Source organism: Indicator indicator, chromosome 17 (genome assembly GCF_027791375.1).
Source record: "Indicator indicator isolate 239-I01 chromosome 17, UM_Iind_1.1, whole genome shotgun sequence".
Taxonomy (NCBI): Eukaryota; Metazoa; Chordata; class Aves; order Piciformes; family Indicatoridae; genus Indicator; species Indicator indicator.
In genome coordinates this window covers 18,772,746-18,788,447 of record NC_072026.1, presented here as the reverse complement: position 1 = coordinate 18,788,447, position 15,702 = coordinate 18,772,746, and the positions used below count along the sequence as shown (strand labels likewise).

Below are 15,702 nucleotides of genomic sequence, written 5' to 3'. Positions count from 1 at the left end.
CAAAAAATACTCCTTTCACGTTTGCTGAAGATATCTCCAAGCCACAAAGGAAACACAAATAACTCACAGGGGGAAAAAAATTAATAAAAAATACAGGCATTTGAAAAAAAAAATCTGATAAAACCAGAGATGATTATACAGTACAAGTACAAAGCTCAAACATTTGAATGAAATCATATCTTATATTAAATATATGCAGAAGAAAGATTAAATCACATTACTTGGCTTAGATCTCATGAATAGTTTAAAGTCTAATCACTCCTGCATTGTTTCATTTATCACAAAAGTAGTGGAGGAGCCGACCTGATTTACAGAAAAAGCCTGCAAAAAATACCACCATCACCTCCCAAAACAGCCTGTTCTAGCTCCTGTTTCAGTTATTCCCAGAACCATCACAGAAAAAAAAAAAAAAAAAAAACACAACAAACCACAAACCTGTATCCACAATGTTAAAAAGCCTCCTCAAGTTTACCATAACCTCCCCAAAGCATCCAGCAGCCCAAGTGATACATTTTTAATTGAAGACTTTCTTGCCAATTTTTCTATGACTTTGACCTTAAATCATTTCTATGCAAGACCAAGCAGTGCTTGGAGAAAACCCTTAATGATTTAGCAGCTCAGGCTATGCTCACACTCACCGACCACATTTCTTAGGCAGATCTCCTGATGGAGAGAGAGAGCTCCACTGATTAGGATTGACCCCACTGTGCCCGTGGGATAGGGTCGATGACACAGTCCTTGAGGACAAAACTCAACATTGCATTTCAAACACTGACAGCCCATAGGTCCAAGATAAGGGGCTGAAGGTGAGCACAGCTCTGAGCTCGCTCCCCGCCGGAGGGGACTTTCGCTGCTCACCCCTAAGTGGAAGAGGGAAGGGCTGATATCTTGGGAGAGCAAAAGGTTGAAATTTCAACTAGCATCCCTTCTGCCCCGTTTGAGCCTGAAGCTCCTACTGATAAATCCTACTGATATTCAAGGAGAGAGAGAGAACAGGACCACCAAGCACTGACCATTGGGGAAAAGCCAGCTCCAGCTGAGCTAAGCAGGAGGTAACCATGCAAGCCTCTAGACCAAGCAGAACAACAAGCAAAAGCAACAGAGGAGCCATGGGAAAACCACTGAACCCTTGGAAGGAACACTTAAAGGCTGTCCTTTCCAACCTCCAAAAGGACTAATGCCTTTTTTTTTTTTTTTTTTACATTATGATCAACACAAGACGGGGCTCAACACCCAGACCTCATCCCTAGTCCCCATTAGGGACAAAGCCGCAGATGATGTGCAGCAGAGCAGCATCAACCCAGATCACAACATCCTTAATGCAAGTCAAAGGTGTGCCCAGCGACACAAGGGGCCCCAGCCAGAGCACTTCCCTACGTACCCTGTCCCAGGGGGACATGCTGTCTCACCATATGGGCTTGCATGAGGATCACCTTCACCAAGGACGACAGACTGGAGAACAGCAGAGCCCAAGCAGGCTGAGTCTCCTGGAAAAGCTGACTTGACCAACAAAGCCACCGATAAAAGCAGAGACACCGTGGGGCGGGGAGAATCAGGAAAAGGGCTACTTGAAAGATTTAAGAAGGGTGGAGAGAGGAAATACAAGGCTTTTTTTTTTTAAACCAGATAATAAATTTACAGGAGGGTCCAGCCCTCTCCTGGACTCAGGGAGTGTCACAAACAGTGGTGACAGCTGAAAAGAGCTTTTTTGGTGTGGGTCTTGGTTTGGTTGAGTTTTGCTTTTTTCATCTAATGACAGTCCGCCCTCAAGTCACACAGTACTGCATCTTCCCCCAAATCTGCCACATTGTCCCTCACCACAGCCTCAGCCCAGTAGCTTCCTGCAGAAAGCCATATCCACATATGATGCAGAAAGCCAAACCCAGACCAGAGGCAGCAGACGTTGACTGAGATAACATTACTTCAGCACTGCTGCTTCGTGCTGTTGGTCCTGTTCAAACACAACCATCCATCTTTGGAAGTTTTCAGGATCTCAACTCTTTCTCCCTGCCCTGTTGGCAGCCAGGGTTATGAAACCATCACTCAAGCTTCAAAGGCAGGCAGCACATTTTTATTTTTGGCAGTCCAAAAGCAGAGTTCGACCAGCATGCTGCCGGCATATAAAATTCAGGCTTGTAGGAACACTTCAGACTTGAGAACAGGAAAAAGGACTTTGAATAAGAGCCAAATGTTTTACAGAGGTCACAAAGCAAATACGATGAGGTCTTCCCATCTTCAACCCTCCACCTCCCTCCTGTCCCCACCTCAAGCTGTGCACATATGTCTGCTCATCAGCAGCTATTTTTGCAGGGCATAGAGCTCTTCAGAGCAGTGATTTGCCCTGGCAAAAATTAAAGTAAGTGAAAACAGGGGGAAAAAAAACCAAAAAAACAAAAACAAACAAAAAAACCACTCCAAGTTAGCAATTGTCCATGCTTGCATCAGCCAGCAAAGCTGTAATTTGTTGGTTTTCCCACTGCTTTCTGGTTCTCTGAAATCCTGAGCTCTTCAGTTATGGAAACAAATAAAAAAAAAAAAAACCTAAATACTAGGTTATGCATGGCAGCACAGCCAGACATCCCTCTGACCTCTGCCACCTACAAACATTTTGCCCTTATTAAAGTTTTTCCTCAGCATTTTAGAGCTGGACTTTGGCTGACCAGCAAGGAGCCCATTTCCCAGAGCAGTCTCCCCCTGGGAAGTAAGCAGACCCAGCCGCCCACCCACCAGGGCAGAGGCTGCCAAATCCCTTGCCAAGATGCACTGCTGCAACCCCTAGAAGCAAGGGCTGGTACCCAGGTCAGCCCAGTCTGCATCACATACACACACACACGCCAGTCAAGCTGGCCCCTAAGGCTGTTGTGCCATTGGGAGGGATGAGGGGGCAGATTCAGGCTGCCAGGCATGGCCAACCTCCATACCAGCATCACAGGGTGCCCTCACCTCCTGCAATGGGTACCTGAGGTCTCAGTCCAACCATGCTGCTCATTCAGGCTGGTTCAGATTCAGTTTTTTGACTCCAATGAAGTAAAAGTTGTGGTTTTCTAACTCCCCTTGCTGTACTGCAGAGAAATGTTTCCATAGAAGTAACAGGAGATAAAAGGGAGATAAGAGAGAGAAATCATCTACTTCACCCCCTGCTCCACAATCAAAATCAGCTCCACATGCCCCAGATGCCATTGGGAGTACTTTCATCCCTGGATCCCACAGTAACCAACAGCTTTACCCTTGGGGCTACAAGCACAGTTATACTAGGATATCAGAGCAGTGCAATCCACCCAGTCAGGAGAAAAATCCTCGACATGTGGCCTAAAATTGTTTATCTTCAGGAAATCCTTTTGGCTCATGTTCTTACTGGGCTGGGTAACGTAGCTGCAAAGCACACACTGCCCAGAGCTGACCAAGCAACACCAGCAGCACGTTTGGCACCAGGAGGGAAATCTGCTTATCCACAGGGACAGAGAGATGAGGTCTGAGCTGGCCCTGGGATGCTGGGCTTGGTGCTCAAGTGGTTTTGGTGTGGTCCATCCCAGTACTGCCAGCTGCAGAAGTGAGCCCATCCTGCCAGCACCCTGGGAGCTGACTCACATCCATCCCATCCGCCACTTTCCCTAGACAGGCACCGGGATAAGGGCGTTCCTGCTCTCATAGTTATCAAGACAAGTGCCTTCTCCCAAGGTTTCCTCTCTACTCATCTGATCTTCCCACTCTGCACTTACTGGAATGGTACTTGTCAAGTGGAAAGTCCCACTTCCATCCATTCAACTGCACTGGAAGAAACCAGCTCTTGGAAATGACATACTGCACCACAGCCCTCTGGGCATGGGAGCCCATTTTACTGCCTGCCTCCCTCCCTGAGCAAACAAAAGGTGAGCTGCAAGGAAGGAGAAGAGAGGCAAAAGTATAAAAAAAGAAAAAAAAAACAAACACAAAAAACACACGAAAACACCCCATAAAAACCCTCTCAAACAAGCAAACAAACAAAAGAAACCCAAACCAAACAAGCAAGCAAGCAAACAAAAAACCCCAGAAATAATAAAAACTTTCACAACTCAGGGAACAAAACTGGCATGCAAAGCAACATCCTCCAAGCCAAAATAGTAACAATAAATCAGTATTGCCTTTTAAGCTTGGCTTTGTAGCCCTTGGAAGAGTGAAGCTGCTGACAAGTGGGTGCCCTCAGTGTGGTCTGAGACCCCCCCCCCCCCCCAGCTCCAAGCAGTGCCCAGGACCTCATATCACCCCTTGTCCCTACAGGCAGCAGTCACCTGGCTTTGTGAGAACACTGGGCAGGAATTACACAGAAATCATAATGAAAGATGGCAGGGCTGCTCACAGAGGGGATTTTTTTCCCTCCTACATTTAACTTCCCAGCAGTGAGATTTTTTTTTCTTTCCCCTCTTAAACCAGTTGAGACCCAGGCGACCAAGCACAGTGTCACTGCAGCCTAGCAGCACTTAATTTTTATTACTGCTGAAAAGATCTTGGATGGCAATACCAAAGAAACCCTTCAAATTGTCTAGTCTTGCTTGTTGCACATCTTACTCAGCTTTTCTAGTTCCCTTATGGCACAAGAACAATAGGATCCCTGTTTTGCAAACCAGTGCGGTCGCCACGATATCGCAACCAAAATTACAGCTATGAAGTGAATGTTGCCTCTGTTTCCCACCTCAACAGTCTTGTAAAATCTTGCTAAGGAGTACAGCTTACTTTAAGATAAGGCCAGACAAAAGGGCTGCCTGCTGCCCCTTTGAAAACACACAGCTAGAAGTTACCAAGCTGTCAGCATACACCCGACGAAAGCAAGGCTGGGGCCAGAGCAAGGGTCCTTCCACCTACAGATCCTGCACAATTCAGCTGAACTCACTGAGCAAAAAGCCCTCAGCAAACCATTACTCATCCAAGCCCAAGAAGGAGGTTAACAGGAATCTTCAAGCTGTTAACAAAACTAAGGCAGATTTGCTCGCAGAACCCCCCACCACCACAGCTCGCCCCTCCCTTCTGCTGCAGGAGGGAAACAAAAAGCCCTTTACAAACAGCCAGATCAAAAATAAGTGCATTAAGCTTTCATTAAGGAGAGCAGGACTACAAACACTATCAGTTACAGCTGGAGGTCAAGAGCAGGCATGCTTTTAACCTAAACTGGCTTCAACTGGAATTCTATCTCAAAAAAAAAAAAAAAAAAAAAGACTCAAAAGTTTTGGGGAGGAAAATAGCAACTACAGTCAGCAAGATGCAACAAGTGCCCAAAAATGAGTCCTATCCCCTCCCTGAGCTGTCACTACAGCTAAGATCTTGGCCAGGGGTTCTTACTAACAAGGAAACTGGGGCTTTGTCTGGCTTTGAGAGCCCTTAGCATTTCTGGAACCCTGGGCACAGGCTGATGGTGATCCTATTTAAATTGGCCCTTAAACTGGATCAGAATTGTTGGTGCTGAAGCTGGAGAAAAGGAAGCTGAGGGGAGACCTTCTGGATCTCTACAACTCCCTGAAAGGAGGTTGGAGATAGGTAGGGGTTGGTCTCTTCTCCCAAGGAACAAGTGACAAGGACAAAAGGAAAGAGCAGGGGAGGTTTAAGTTGGACACAAGGAACAATTTCTTTCCCGAGAGTTGTCAAGGTCTAGCCTAGGCTGCCCAGGGCAGTGGTGGAGTCCCCATCCCTGGAGGGGTTTCAAAGCCATGTAGATGTGGTGCTGAGGGACAAGGTTTAGTGGTGACCTAGCACCAGTGCTGGGTTAATGATTGGATTTGATGATCTGAGAGGTGTCTTGCAGTCCACACATCTCTGATTCTAAGTGAGATGGCCATACTGCAGATCATGTGTGGAAGGGTTTGCATAAGGAGCTAAAAAAAAAAAAAAATATTTTCTCACAGCATTGGTTTTGAGCAGCAGCAGTGAGCATCCCTACAACAGCATCAAAACCAAGGGAGAGCAGGGAAAGCACACCCCAGGACTGCTGCCCTTCCACCAGCAAGTCTCTTGCTGTGCCAGCCAGGTCCTCTCCCTATCCAGCCAGACTGTCCTACCTGCATATCCAAATGCACTTGGAGGCCATCACAGCAGGACTTTGTGCCAGTCACTGGCTGGTAGCTCCCTGGATTTTGGCAAAGGCTGAGAAATCTTCTAAGCAAAAATAATTTTTTTTAAATGCACCTGTATATATATTGCTGCTATGCATATTTAATGTGTACATATTGCATACATGCATATTTAATGCATATATATATATATTTAAGTTGCTGCAGCCTCCAGGCAGAACAGGCTGTTCCTGACCCAGCAGCCAGGTGAGGGCAAGGGCTGTAGGAGATCATCTAAAACAGGAAAGTTTCAGAGTTTCCCCAGGCTACAAGTTAGTAAACTATGCCTAAAGCAGCCTCCCATTTATTCCAGCATACAGGCAGTACTGGTATCACTCTGCTGCCATGGAAGGGTCGTGGCAAGTCCATGCACAGCTCCATGCACCAGTCTTGGAGATGAGTTTAAGACAAAAAGCAAAATTCTAGCTACACAAATCAAACTTAACCAATTTCAGACAGATGCTAGTGAATAACTTACTGGCTGGATGTTGGGTAACCCTAAATAATTCAGCAACCTGCAGTGTGATGGTTACACAGGGAGCAGCCTTGTGCTTGTGGAGCCAGCTCTGTAGAAAGGGTGTAGGGAGTCAGAGAGCAAAGCTACAGGAGAGAGATTATTATGGAATAATTAAAGTAAAAATAAAAAGAAATAACAAAACCCCAACCAAACAACAGAAATGGCCGACAATCATCATCAATATGAGTAGCAGTGTCCTCATTACCCATTTCTAATGAGCAGGACACACTTTGTGACTGGCACAGTGTCCCTCAAAGCAAGAAGTGGTCTGAGCACAGCACACCACACCAACGTGTCCTTCACACAGCACTGGCTGCCAGCAACCACCCAGCAGTGTGAGGCTCCTCAGCAGCACTGCTCAACCAACAGCAGGCAGCAGATAGCCACAGCATGGCACCCTGAGTTGCTGGGGGGATCAGTTCTGCCTGCAACCTGGCATCTGCATGGTGCCCCCCAGTTAGAGAGAAAGCGGCAGATCTCCAGCTGAATGAGGGAAAAGAGTGAAACAGACCAAACCTCAATATTGCTTGGTGTTAGGATAGGAAGGAAAAGAAACAGACACCACTTGCAAGAGATAAAGGAGCTGGTGGTGTCAGAGGCAGCAGGACATGAGAGCAGGGTTCTACAGCTCCTGTGCAGTTTAGGCAACACCTGCAAAGCTCAAAGCCTAGGTCTGGGTGCTGGGGAGAGCACAGGCAGGTGTCAAGTCCACAACACCCTGCATACAACACTGGCAAAACCTGCTCAGCAAACACCAGCCCATCCTTCCCAACAGCAGACCTCAGCAAATACAGAAATATTTCTGAGATGAGCCATGAGAGGCAGATTTAAAAAAAACAAAAAAACAAAAACCACAAACTATAAGTAAAGCATTTTCTGAGATCACCTTGGGATAGCCTATCCAGGGCAAGAGCTCCCCACCTTAACCTAACTTGCTCCCCCAGGCAGAGCTTAGTGGGGAACCTGGGGGCACTTTTGGGCAGAAGGCCACCAAAGTGACCAGCTGAGCAGCAAAACCTCTGCCCTGCCTGCTTCCTACACACAACTAAATACAGGAAACTCCCTCAAAAAGTCCCGTGAGCAAACATTTTCAGGGCAAAGCAAATGGCTTAGCAGTGCACCCAGCCATCCCATGTTCAAGCTGCTTGGAAAACTCAGCCTTCCCAGACACCCAGGAGGCAGCTCAGTGACTCCCTTACCACTGCCATGGAGATGCCAGCTCCTCCAGCGGGCAGGTCTCAGTTGCAGGTATCACAAGGGGTGTCCTCCCGCTTGCCCACCCCACATTTTCTCAGCAAGGACAGCAGGTTAAGGTCCCCCCAAGAGGAGTCCCACACCTTGAGGAATTGGCAGCCAAAGGCTGTTTTTTCTGATGCAGTTAAGATACAAGCATGGGTACTGCAGGAGGCAGACGCTCACAGGGACACAACCTGCATGGCTAGAAACATCATCACTGGCTGAACAAGAACCAGTTTGGGTGTGAAGGTTTCTTCTGGCTGATAGACTCCAGTAATGTTCTCCACCAGCTTTGCTTTTAACTAGCAGTTAAAAAAAAAAATGTCTCCACTAGAGGTGACATAGATAAATTCATAGGATAATTTGAGTTGCAAGGCACCTTAAAGATTACCTACTTCCAACCCTTTAGCTCATGGGCAGGGACACCTTCCACTGGATCAGGTTGCTCAAGAGCCTGTCCAACCTGGCCTTAAACACCTCCAGGGAAGGGGTATCCACAACCTTCCTGTTCCAGTGTCTCATCACTCTCACTGTAAAGAATTTTTCTAATATCTAGTCTAAATCTACCCACATCAACGGTCACAGCCAGAAAACAGCAGTTTTAATGGGAAAGGAAGTGCATAAACCAAGGGTAACAGGATGAAATTAAAGCAAGGCTGAAAAGCCTACTATTAATAGACAGCTTGTTTGCTTTTACAATTTTTATTGTTAAAAGCAAAGCACCATGCCTTCAGCTGCAACTCAGCTCCACATCTTCCCCACACATCCCAGACAATCATTATTATTCCAAGCAAAATACCAACTGCAGACAAAAACGGGTTTGAGTTAAGAATAAAACACAGCCTCCAAACACTTGTTACACTCCACAGAGAAGTTTCTGTCTGCCACAGGTTTAACTGGCAGCACCATGTATCATTAATGTTTGACCAATGCTTTCCAATCCCTCCTTACAGCCATTTCTGACCTCTCCAAACTCACACTGCATGCATGAATATTTTTCCATGCAGCTGCTTGGCTGATTTTTGTTTGATTTTTATTTATTTTTAGCCAAATGGTTGAGCTATTCCTGGGAGTAAGGCTATGGTTAGGAGGTTGCTTTGAAATGTTAAACAGTTAAAGGAACTTGAGAAAGTCCTCTGTCCCCATTTTCCAGGGTAGGAGCATCACCAAGTCTGCAGCCCCTCAGGAAGCCTCTTTTGCAGCTCCAGGTTCCCAATTTGAGCCTCTGTTGTCTTCTCTGTGGTCAGTCATAGGGTGCCCTGTGGCTGCTATAGGGGAACTGGCTCTGAGCACACAGAACTCTGCTCTCACGTTCAGTTACAAAACAAACTCCAGCAACGGTCATGAAAAATTCAAGCCACTTCATTAAAATCCACACTCTTTTGAAGTGTGGGATTTCTCCAAGCAGAACTGCCACTGCTCCACTCTTTGCTGCATGCAGGTTTCTGTCATGTTTAATGAAAGCAAAATGCTACTAGCAGAAGTTGGCAGTCAGGCGTGAGGTATTCGACACGCAACCTCACCCTCCAGGTGTGAACGCGGCTGGACTAGGAGGGGGGAAAAAAAAAAAAAAGTGCAATTCTCAAGGCTTCCAACTCCTACCTATGCTCTTCTTTATTAGAATAGAAACTGCAGTCACACACTGTAATGTTTGGTTCACGCTCACCAAAAAAAAAGACAGAAAAGCAAGTGTGAAAGAGTCGCAGATGTGCTCCGCGTCCCAAAATAGACTCCGCTACACATTTGCTGTGAAAACTAAAGACGGGAGCGTAAATCAGCGTCCCTCACTCCAGACTCAGACATCTCCCACAAGACATACTCCAGCTTTCCCCCACCAGGAGCTGGGCAGGGTTCAAGTGGGTGGCAGCCAGTAATGTGCAGCTCCCAGGCACCTCAGAGACAATTCCCACCAACCTCTGCCCCTCCTCCTTGCCTACTTCCCATTGCCAACAGGGAATTTATTTCCCTTCTGGAAAGTGACTTTGGGCCGTTTCTCTTTTTCTGCCATGTGAATAGGTCTCAATAGAGGTATTTTCCTGCAGTGTACTAAGTAGGACCTGCCCCACAGGGTTCAGCATCACCATCTGCTCTGCTCCTTCTGAGGCTTGAATCACTTCCCCAACCTCCACACATGCTCTTGAGTCAACACACGCCTTCTCTGAGGCCTTCCTCCTGCCTCTCTTCCTCCCCAGGCAGGGCTTTGGGGACACAAGGAGGCAAATCACCACATGCCAGTCCTACTGATGCCTCTGCCTGTGGTGGGGCAGCTAGACCCAAACTTCCTTCCATTGGCAGCACCAGCTTTCCCTCCTGCAGTGTGTGGAGCTGGAGGGCACTTACGGTCAGATGACCTTTGGGAAAAAAAAAAAAAAAATCTAAAGGGGCTTTGAAAAACTAAAGCAGAGAGCAAAATCTCACACCAGGCACTGCTTTGTATGCAGGTGAGTCCTCACCCCCAGAGACAGGACCAATCCCCCTCACTGCTTTGGGAAGAGTAAGGAAACTTGTGACACTTGCAAGCACTTCAGTGAGAGAAACCCTTCCCTGCTGTTTCGAGAACATCAGCAGCACAGCAGGCACAGCCAGGGGATGCAAAGTCAAGAGGTGAAGCAGTGCCTGGGGAACTGGCTGGGGCAGCCCCCCACAGAGGTGACAAGTTCCATGTGACATTAAAGCTTTACTTCAAGTGCCTGTCCTGCTGCAACCCTGCCTGGTACTTTGCATGCCCTTAAAAAAAATAAATAAAAATGAGCCTCAAATAGAAAAGCTCCATGAGAAAGCAGCACCACCACGTAAATTCAGAGCAGCAGCTGGTTTAGGGCTGCACAAAACAAACCCTCTTCTCTTTCCTTACCTTCCCCCAGGACTGTGAAGTGGGTAAGCCCAAGGTGTTCCAGCAGGGACACCAAGGGACAAGTCCTAGGAGAGAGTGAATGCCAAAGGGGCTACCCCCCATTGCTGGCAGTCAGGCCAGATGGAGCCCTCAGGAGACGACCAGCAAAAGAACATCAGCAGCAGCCTGCAAGGCAAAGGCACCAAGTCACAACGCAGGTCCAGCCCAGGGACAAGTCCTGCACACTCATCTAAGAGGTATCTTCTTTCCTCCAACGTCAAGCAATGTTCTCGGGAGCCAGCAGCTCAGGATCAGCCCAGGACTCGCTAAACACCAGGGATTTACCAGGGCACAGGCTGCAAAGAGGATCAGGCCCCAAAGTATTTAATTAAAAGGGAGTAACACAACTAAGGTCCTGTTGTTAGACATAGCACAAACACAAACCAAAGACTTTCACTCTCAGTTACAGACCAATTGTTATTTTCTTACTTATCCTGGGCTTTCAACAAGAAAAATGCCAGAGCAAGGACCCCTACTAACCACAAAGCCAAGAGGCCCAGGTGGGAACATCATCACAAGCAAGAAGTGGGCACCCTGAGAGGAAGGTGTGCACCTCAGGGTGCTTCCCCTACACCCTCCACCTCATCCCTTCTGCACCAAGAGCAGAGCAACACCCCCTGGGGCTCACTTCCAGGATGGGCTTAAATAAAAGCAAATATGGGGGGAAAATAACTGAAACCAGCAGCTTCTCTTTCTGTATTTCTCCATTCCTACACCAGTCTGGATCAGCAGTAGCCTAGCAGCATCAGCAGAGCTGTGAGGTGCAGCTGTGGCCTGGAGGCACAGCAGTCTCCATGCTTTGGATGAACCCAGGAAAAGTAATTCTGGGAAAAAATGCACATTATCTCTAATGCTTCACACAAGGAGAAGCACTTCCCAGGTGTCTGCAAGCAAGTCTGGAAGCGAGCAGCACTTGCTTCATTCCTGCAAGAAGCCCAGCACAAGGAGACAGACCCAAACCCCCCCCTGATCACTGACACACTTCCCTGCTCTACTCCTGCATCCCCTCCACAACAGCTGTACAAGCAGCATCCAGACTAAAAATAAAGGCTCCAATGCCAGAATCTATTTCCAAAAAAGAATTAAAGTTATATTTCAAATTGACAGTATGTCCTGCAAGTGGATTAACTGTGGCAATTCAATCTTGCCTCCCTACAACGATCTCAGCTCCTCTTCTTTTGGCAGGGATGATTTCAGAGAAGTAAACTGAAACTCAGAATCCTCATGCATCACCCTGTGGGTGTAAACTGAAGCTCAGAATCCTCTTTTTTTTTTTTTCTGCAGAGTGTTGGTCTGTACCCCAGAGTAGCAAAGCAGGCCCACATGCATCACCCTGCTCTTCTTGCTCTTTCTACCATCCTGTTTTGTACCCTATCCAGGATAAAAGTTTATGGAAGGGGGAAACAGAGCCATGTAGTCATGTTGATAGGGCAAGGCACACTCATCATGCATAAGCTGTGAAGTACACCTATAAACAGGACTTTTAATATCTGCTGGTATCTATGAGCCTCTGGCAGAGACCATGCAGTGGAGAGGTGACGTCTGAGCAGCCCTATGGGACCTTAAGTGTCAGATAATCTACAGCCTTTAATAACTGCAGTGAATTTTCTGCAATGCCATTGCCACAAGACAAGCCCCGTGCCATTCCTATGGACCAACAGCAGGGTGGCATATTGGGAATACCTCCGTGGAAATCAGCATGGGCTGTTCTCTCCTCCCATAGAGCAGGAGTGAGGATTGACCCAAACCTCCTGGGAGACCCACAGAGCTGGGGATAGGACAGAGATGCAGCAGTACAGTGGGTGCTGCCATCTGCCAAGGCTGAGGGACCCACACCACCTGCAGCAGCTTGGTAGCAAGCAGCTCGTTGCTCCTCAAACACCACTTACAAAGCCAGTAGGTGGAAAAATGTCTAAAACCCCTCAACAACACTGTAGATGCCCTGAGCCTTAAGCAAAGTTGTTCCTCTAACCAGAAAACTACCTCTAACCTTCCAAACATGCTGCAGCAGTTTGGCCTAAAACAAAGCAGTTAGAAATTGTCACAAATCGGAACGCAGGAGGTTTGACATAAACATAAGGAAAATACTCTTCACTTTGAGGGCACCAGAACAGGCTACCCAGAGAGTCTGGGGAGTCTTCATCTCTGGAGGCATTCCAAATTCACCTGAATGTGTCCCTGAGTGGTTGACTCTAGATGATCCTGCTCTAGCAGTGAGGTTGGACTAGATGATCTTCAGAGGTCCCATCCAAACACCACCATTCTGTGAAATACCTGGGTTCAATGCACAGGATTGTTTCTTTTCACTCTGGTGGACACCACGCCCCAGCAGCAGTGCACATCCCCTCCCCGTGCAGAAGGACTGTGAGGGGAGAGAGAGCTGGCACCTCTGTGGGTACCTGCTGACAGGAGGCAGCCTATTTGAGAACACTTGTAACTGAACACAGGATAGATGCTCTGTACCCTAAATGCCTCCTGACGCAACTTAGAAAAAGTCTTGAGTCAGGGCAGGGTAGGAAGCACATAGCACAAGACAGAGTTAAATTCAAAGTCATCAATTAAAAAACTCAGTGCACTGAGACTAGATTTGATGCATTTTCCCTGGGGCTGCAAAACAATAGTTACAGTAGGTGTGTACTCTACAGGGCTAACCTAAAGCCTGCAACAGAAATACAACCTACAAATGGGGAAATTATCCGTTTTCTTTCCCCTTAGAACTTCTGCAGAGCTACCTCCAGACTTAAAAAGGTTAGAGTCCCTTTGTGCTGGACGCCTGAAGATCCAGCACAAATAGAATGCTCAAAACCAGAAGCGAATGTGAAAATACATCCCCCAGCATAGGCCAGCAGAAGGCAAAACCCAGTAACTGGGAGGTAAGTAGGTGCTAAGAGGTGCACGGTGCCTCGGGAAGCAGCTGGTGAGCCTCCAAGGGTGTAAATGCTGTACCCACAGCATCTGCCTGATGCTCCAACTCTAGGAACTTTGTTACCTACGCACTGCGCAAGAAACGGCTCTGCTAAAGACACAGGAGCTCCCGAAGGGTGTTAAAACGCTGCTTTTTACCACGAACTTGCCGGGGCAGGGGAAAAAATGAGTAATTACAGAGTTCAGGCCAAGCAATGAGGTCACGGAGAAATCTCCCAAGTAGCTTATGTGGCACCCGGAGGGTTTTGAACGTGTTTGGGGAGACGAAGCGGGTGGAGAAGCGGCGGAGCAGCAGCACCCTGAGCGCGACCCCGCACCTCGCCCGGCCTAGAGCCAGGCGATGTTGGGTGCATGCTGCCAGGGACTGGGAAGTGCCCTCCTCTAGGTCTGGGGGGCTGCTGAGCTTTGGGGTTTTTTTTGGGGGGGAGGGCAGGTAAAAAACCAAAACAACAACAACAACAAAAACCCAAACAAACAAACAAAAAAAGAAAATAAAAAAAATAAAAGGAAAGAAAAACCCAGAAAGATTTGGACTCTCGCAGCAAAAGCAACTTGTGGCGAAGAGCCGCAGCGCGGGCAGGGCCCTAGCCGGGAGGTTTCGCAAGGGAGGGAGCTGCAGCTGCAGCTCTGGCGGGAGCGGCCCGGGAGCGCCGCGTCCACCCACCCCCCCTCCGCGAAACCAAGCCCGATACAAGGCAATTAACAATCACATTAATGGACTTTTCCCTGTACACACCCGCGCCCCGACCCCGCACTCACCAGGCGACTGAGGCTGCGGCGGAGCATCGCGGAGGCGGCGGCACCCGGCCCGGCCCCGCATCGCCCGGCTCGGCTCCTAGGCTGCCCGCGGGCCGCGCCGCCGGCCGCGCACCATGCCGCTGCGGGGCCCGGCACGGCACGGCCGCGCTCCGCTCGGCTGGCGGCACTTCCCCCGCGCCCCCGCTTTTGTCCCGCCGCCCAGCAGACGGGAACCGCCCGCCCCGGAGCAGCCTGGGAGCTGTAGTGCGGCTCCCGGGGACAGCCCACCGGCTCGGGGGGACAGCCCACCGCAGCGGCCTGCCGAAGCATGGCGGGCCGGGAAAGCGGAGGAGGAGCGGCCCCGGGGACAAGCTTTGTGGATCAGGAGCACTCGATGGTCTGGGGCTGGCCCGGTGCATGGCGTGAACGTGACTGAGCTGATGGAGGGAAAGGGCTGCAGCCCCTAGAGTCTGGATAGGACACCTTCTGTCCACCTCTGAGCCGGTTGCTGGAGCTGTGGTTAAACACCAAGTGCAGTTTTGTCCCTAAGGCAGGTCCCCTGCCCGCGGGGTCACAGCCTGCCTAGCAATCCTCTGGCACATAAGGCCACTCACTGCCCCGATAGAACCATAGGACCACTTGGGTTGGAACAGACCTTTAGGAGACCCGAGTCCAACCATTAACCCAGCACAGCCAGCTCACCACTAAACCCCATCCCTCAGCACCACATCTACACAGCTTAAAAACCCCTCCAGGGATCAGGACTCCACCACTGCCCTGGGCAGCCTGTCCCAGGGCTTGACAACTCATCTGGGGAAGAAACTGTTCCTCATATCCAACCTAAACCTCCATTGGCGGAAGCTGAAGTTGTTTCCTCTTGTCACTGCTTCCTTGGAGAAAACACCAGCCCCCACCTGTCTCCAACCACCTTACAGGAAGGTGGTTTCCCTTCAGCGTCCTCTTTTCTGGGCTGAACAGCCCCAGTTCCCTCAGCCACTCCTCATAAGACCTGTGCTCTAGACCCTTCATGCTCAAGCAAATACCATAGCCAATCCTTGGACCACCTTCCTCAAGTCTTGACTTTCTGTGGAAGGTGTCGAGAGTCCCTCAGCATTTTTCCTCACTGCAAGCTGTTGCCAGTGCATGCTCCAAGACAACAACCCTCAGTCAGTTTAGGGGGGCTGACCTTGCCAGCCTATTCCCTGGAGCAGTTTTCCAGTCCCTGGGCCCAGAACTGCCCAGCCCTCCCTGGTGCCTCCAGCTTTTCAGCCGCACATAACCCAACCACCATGCTCTTCCTCCAGGTCTGAGTGGGA

General features: G+C 48.9%; 1 protein-coding gene across 1 annotated transcript in view; it reads right to left on the bottom strand.

Annotated features, from left to right (window-relative positions):
* ATP11C (ATPase phospholipid transporting 11C) overlaps window positions 1-14,468 on the bottom strand; it is a 61,110-nt gene extending 46,642 nt beyond the window's left edge. The window contains exon 1 of the mRNA XM_054388574.1: window positions 14,408-14,468. Within this exon, the coding sequence (XP_054244549.1) occupies window positions 14,408-14,468 (61 nt within the window). The remainder of the gene's footprint in view (window positions 1-14,407) is intronic.
* Between the last annotated feature and the right edge of the window lie 1,234 nt (window positions 14,469-15,702).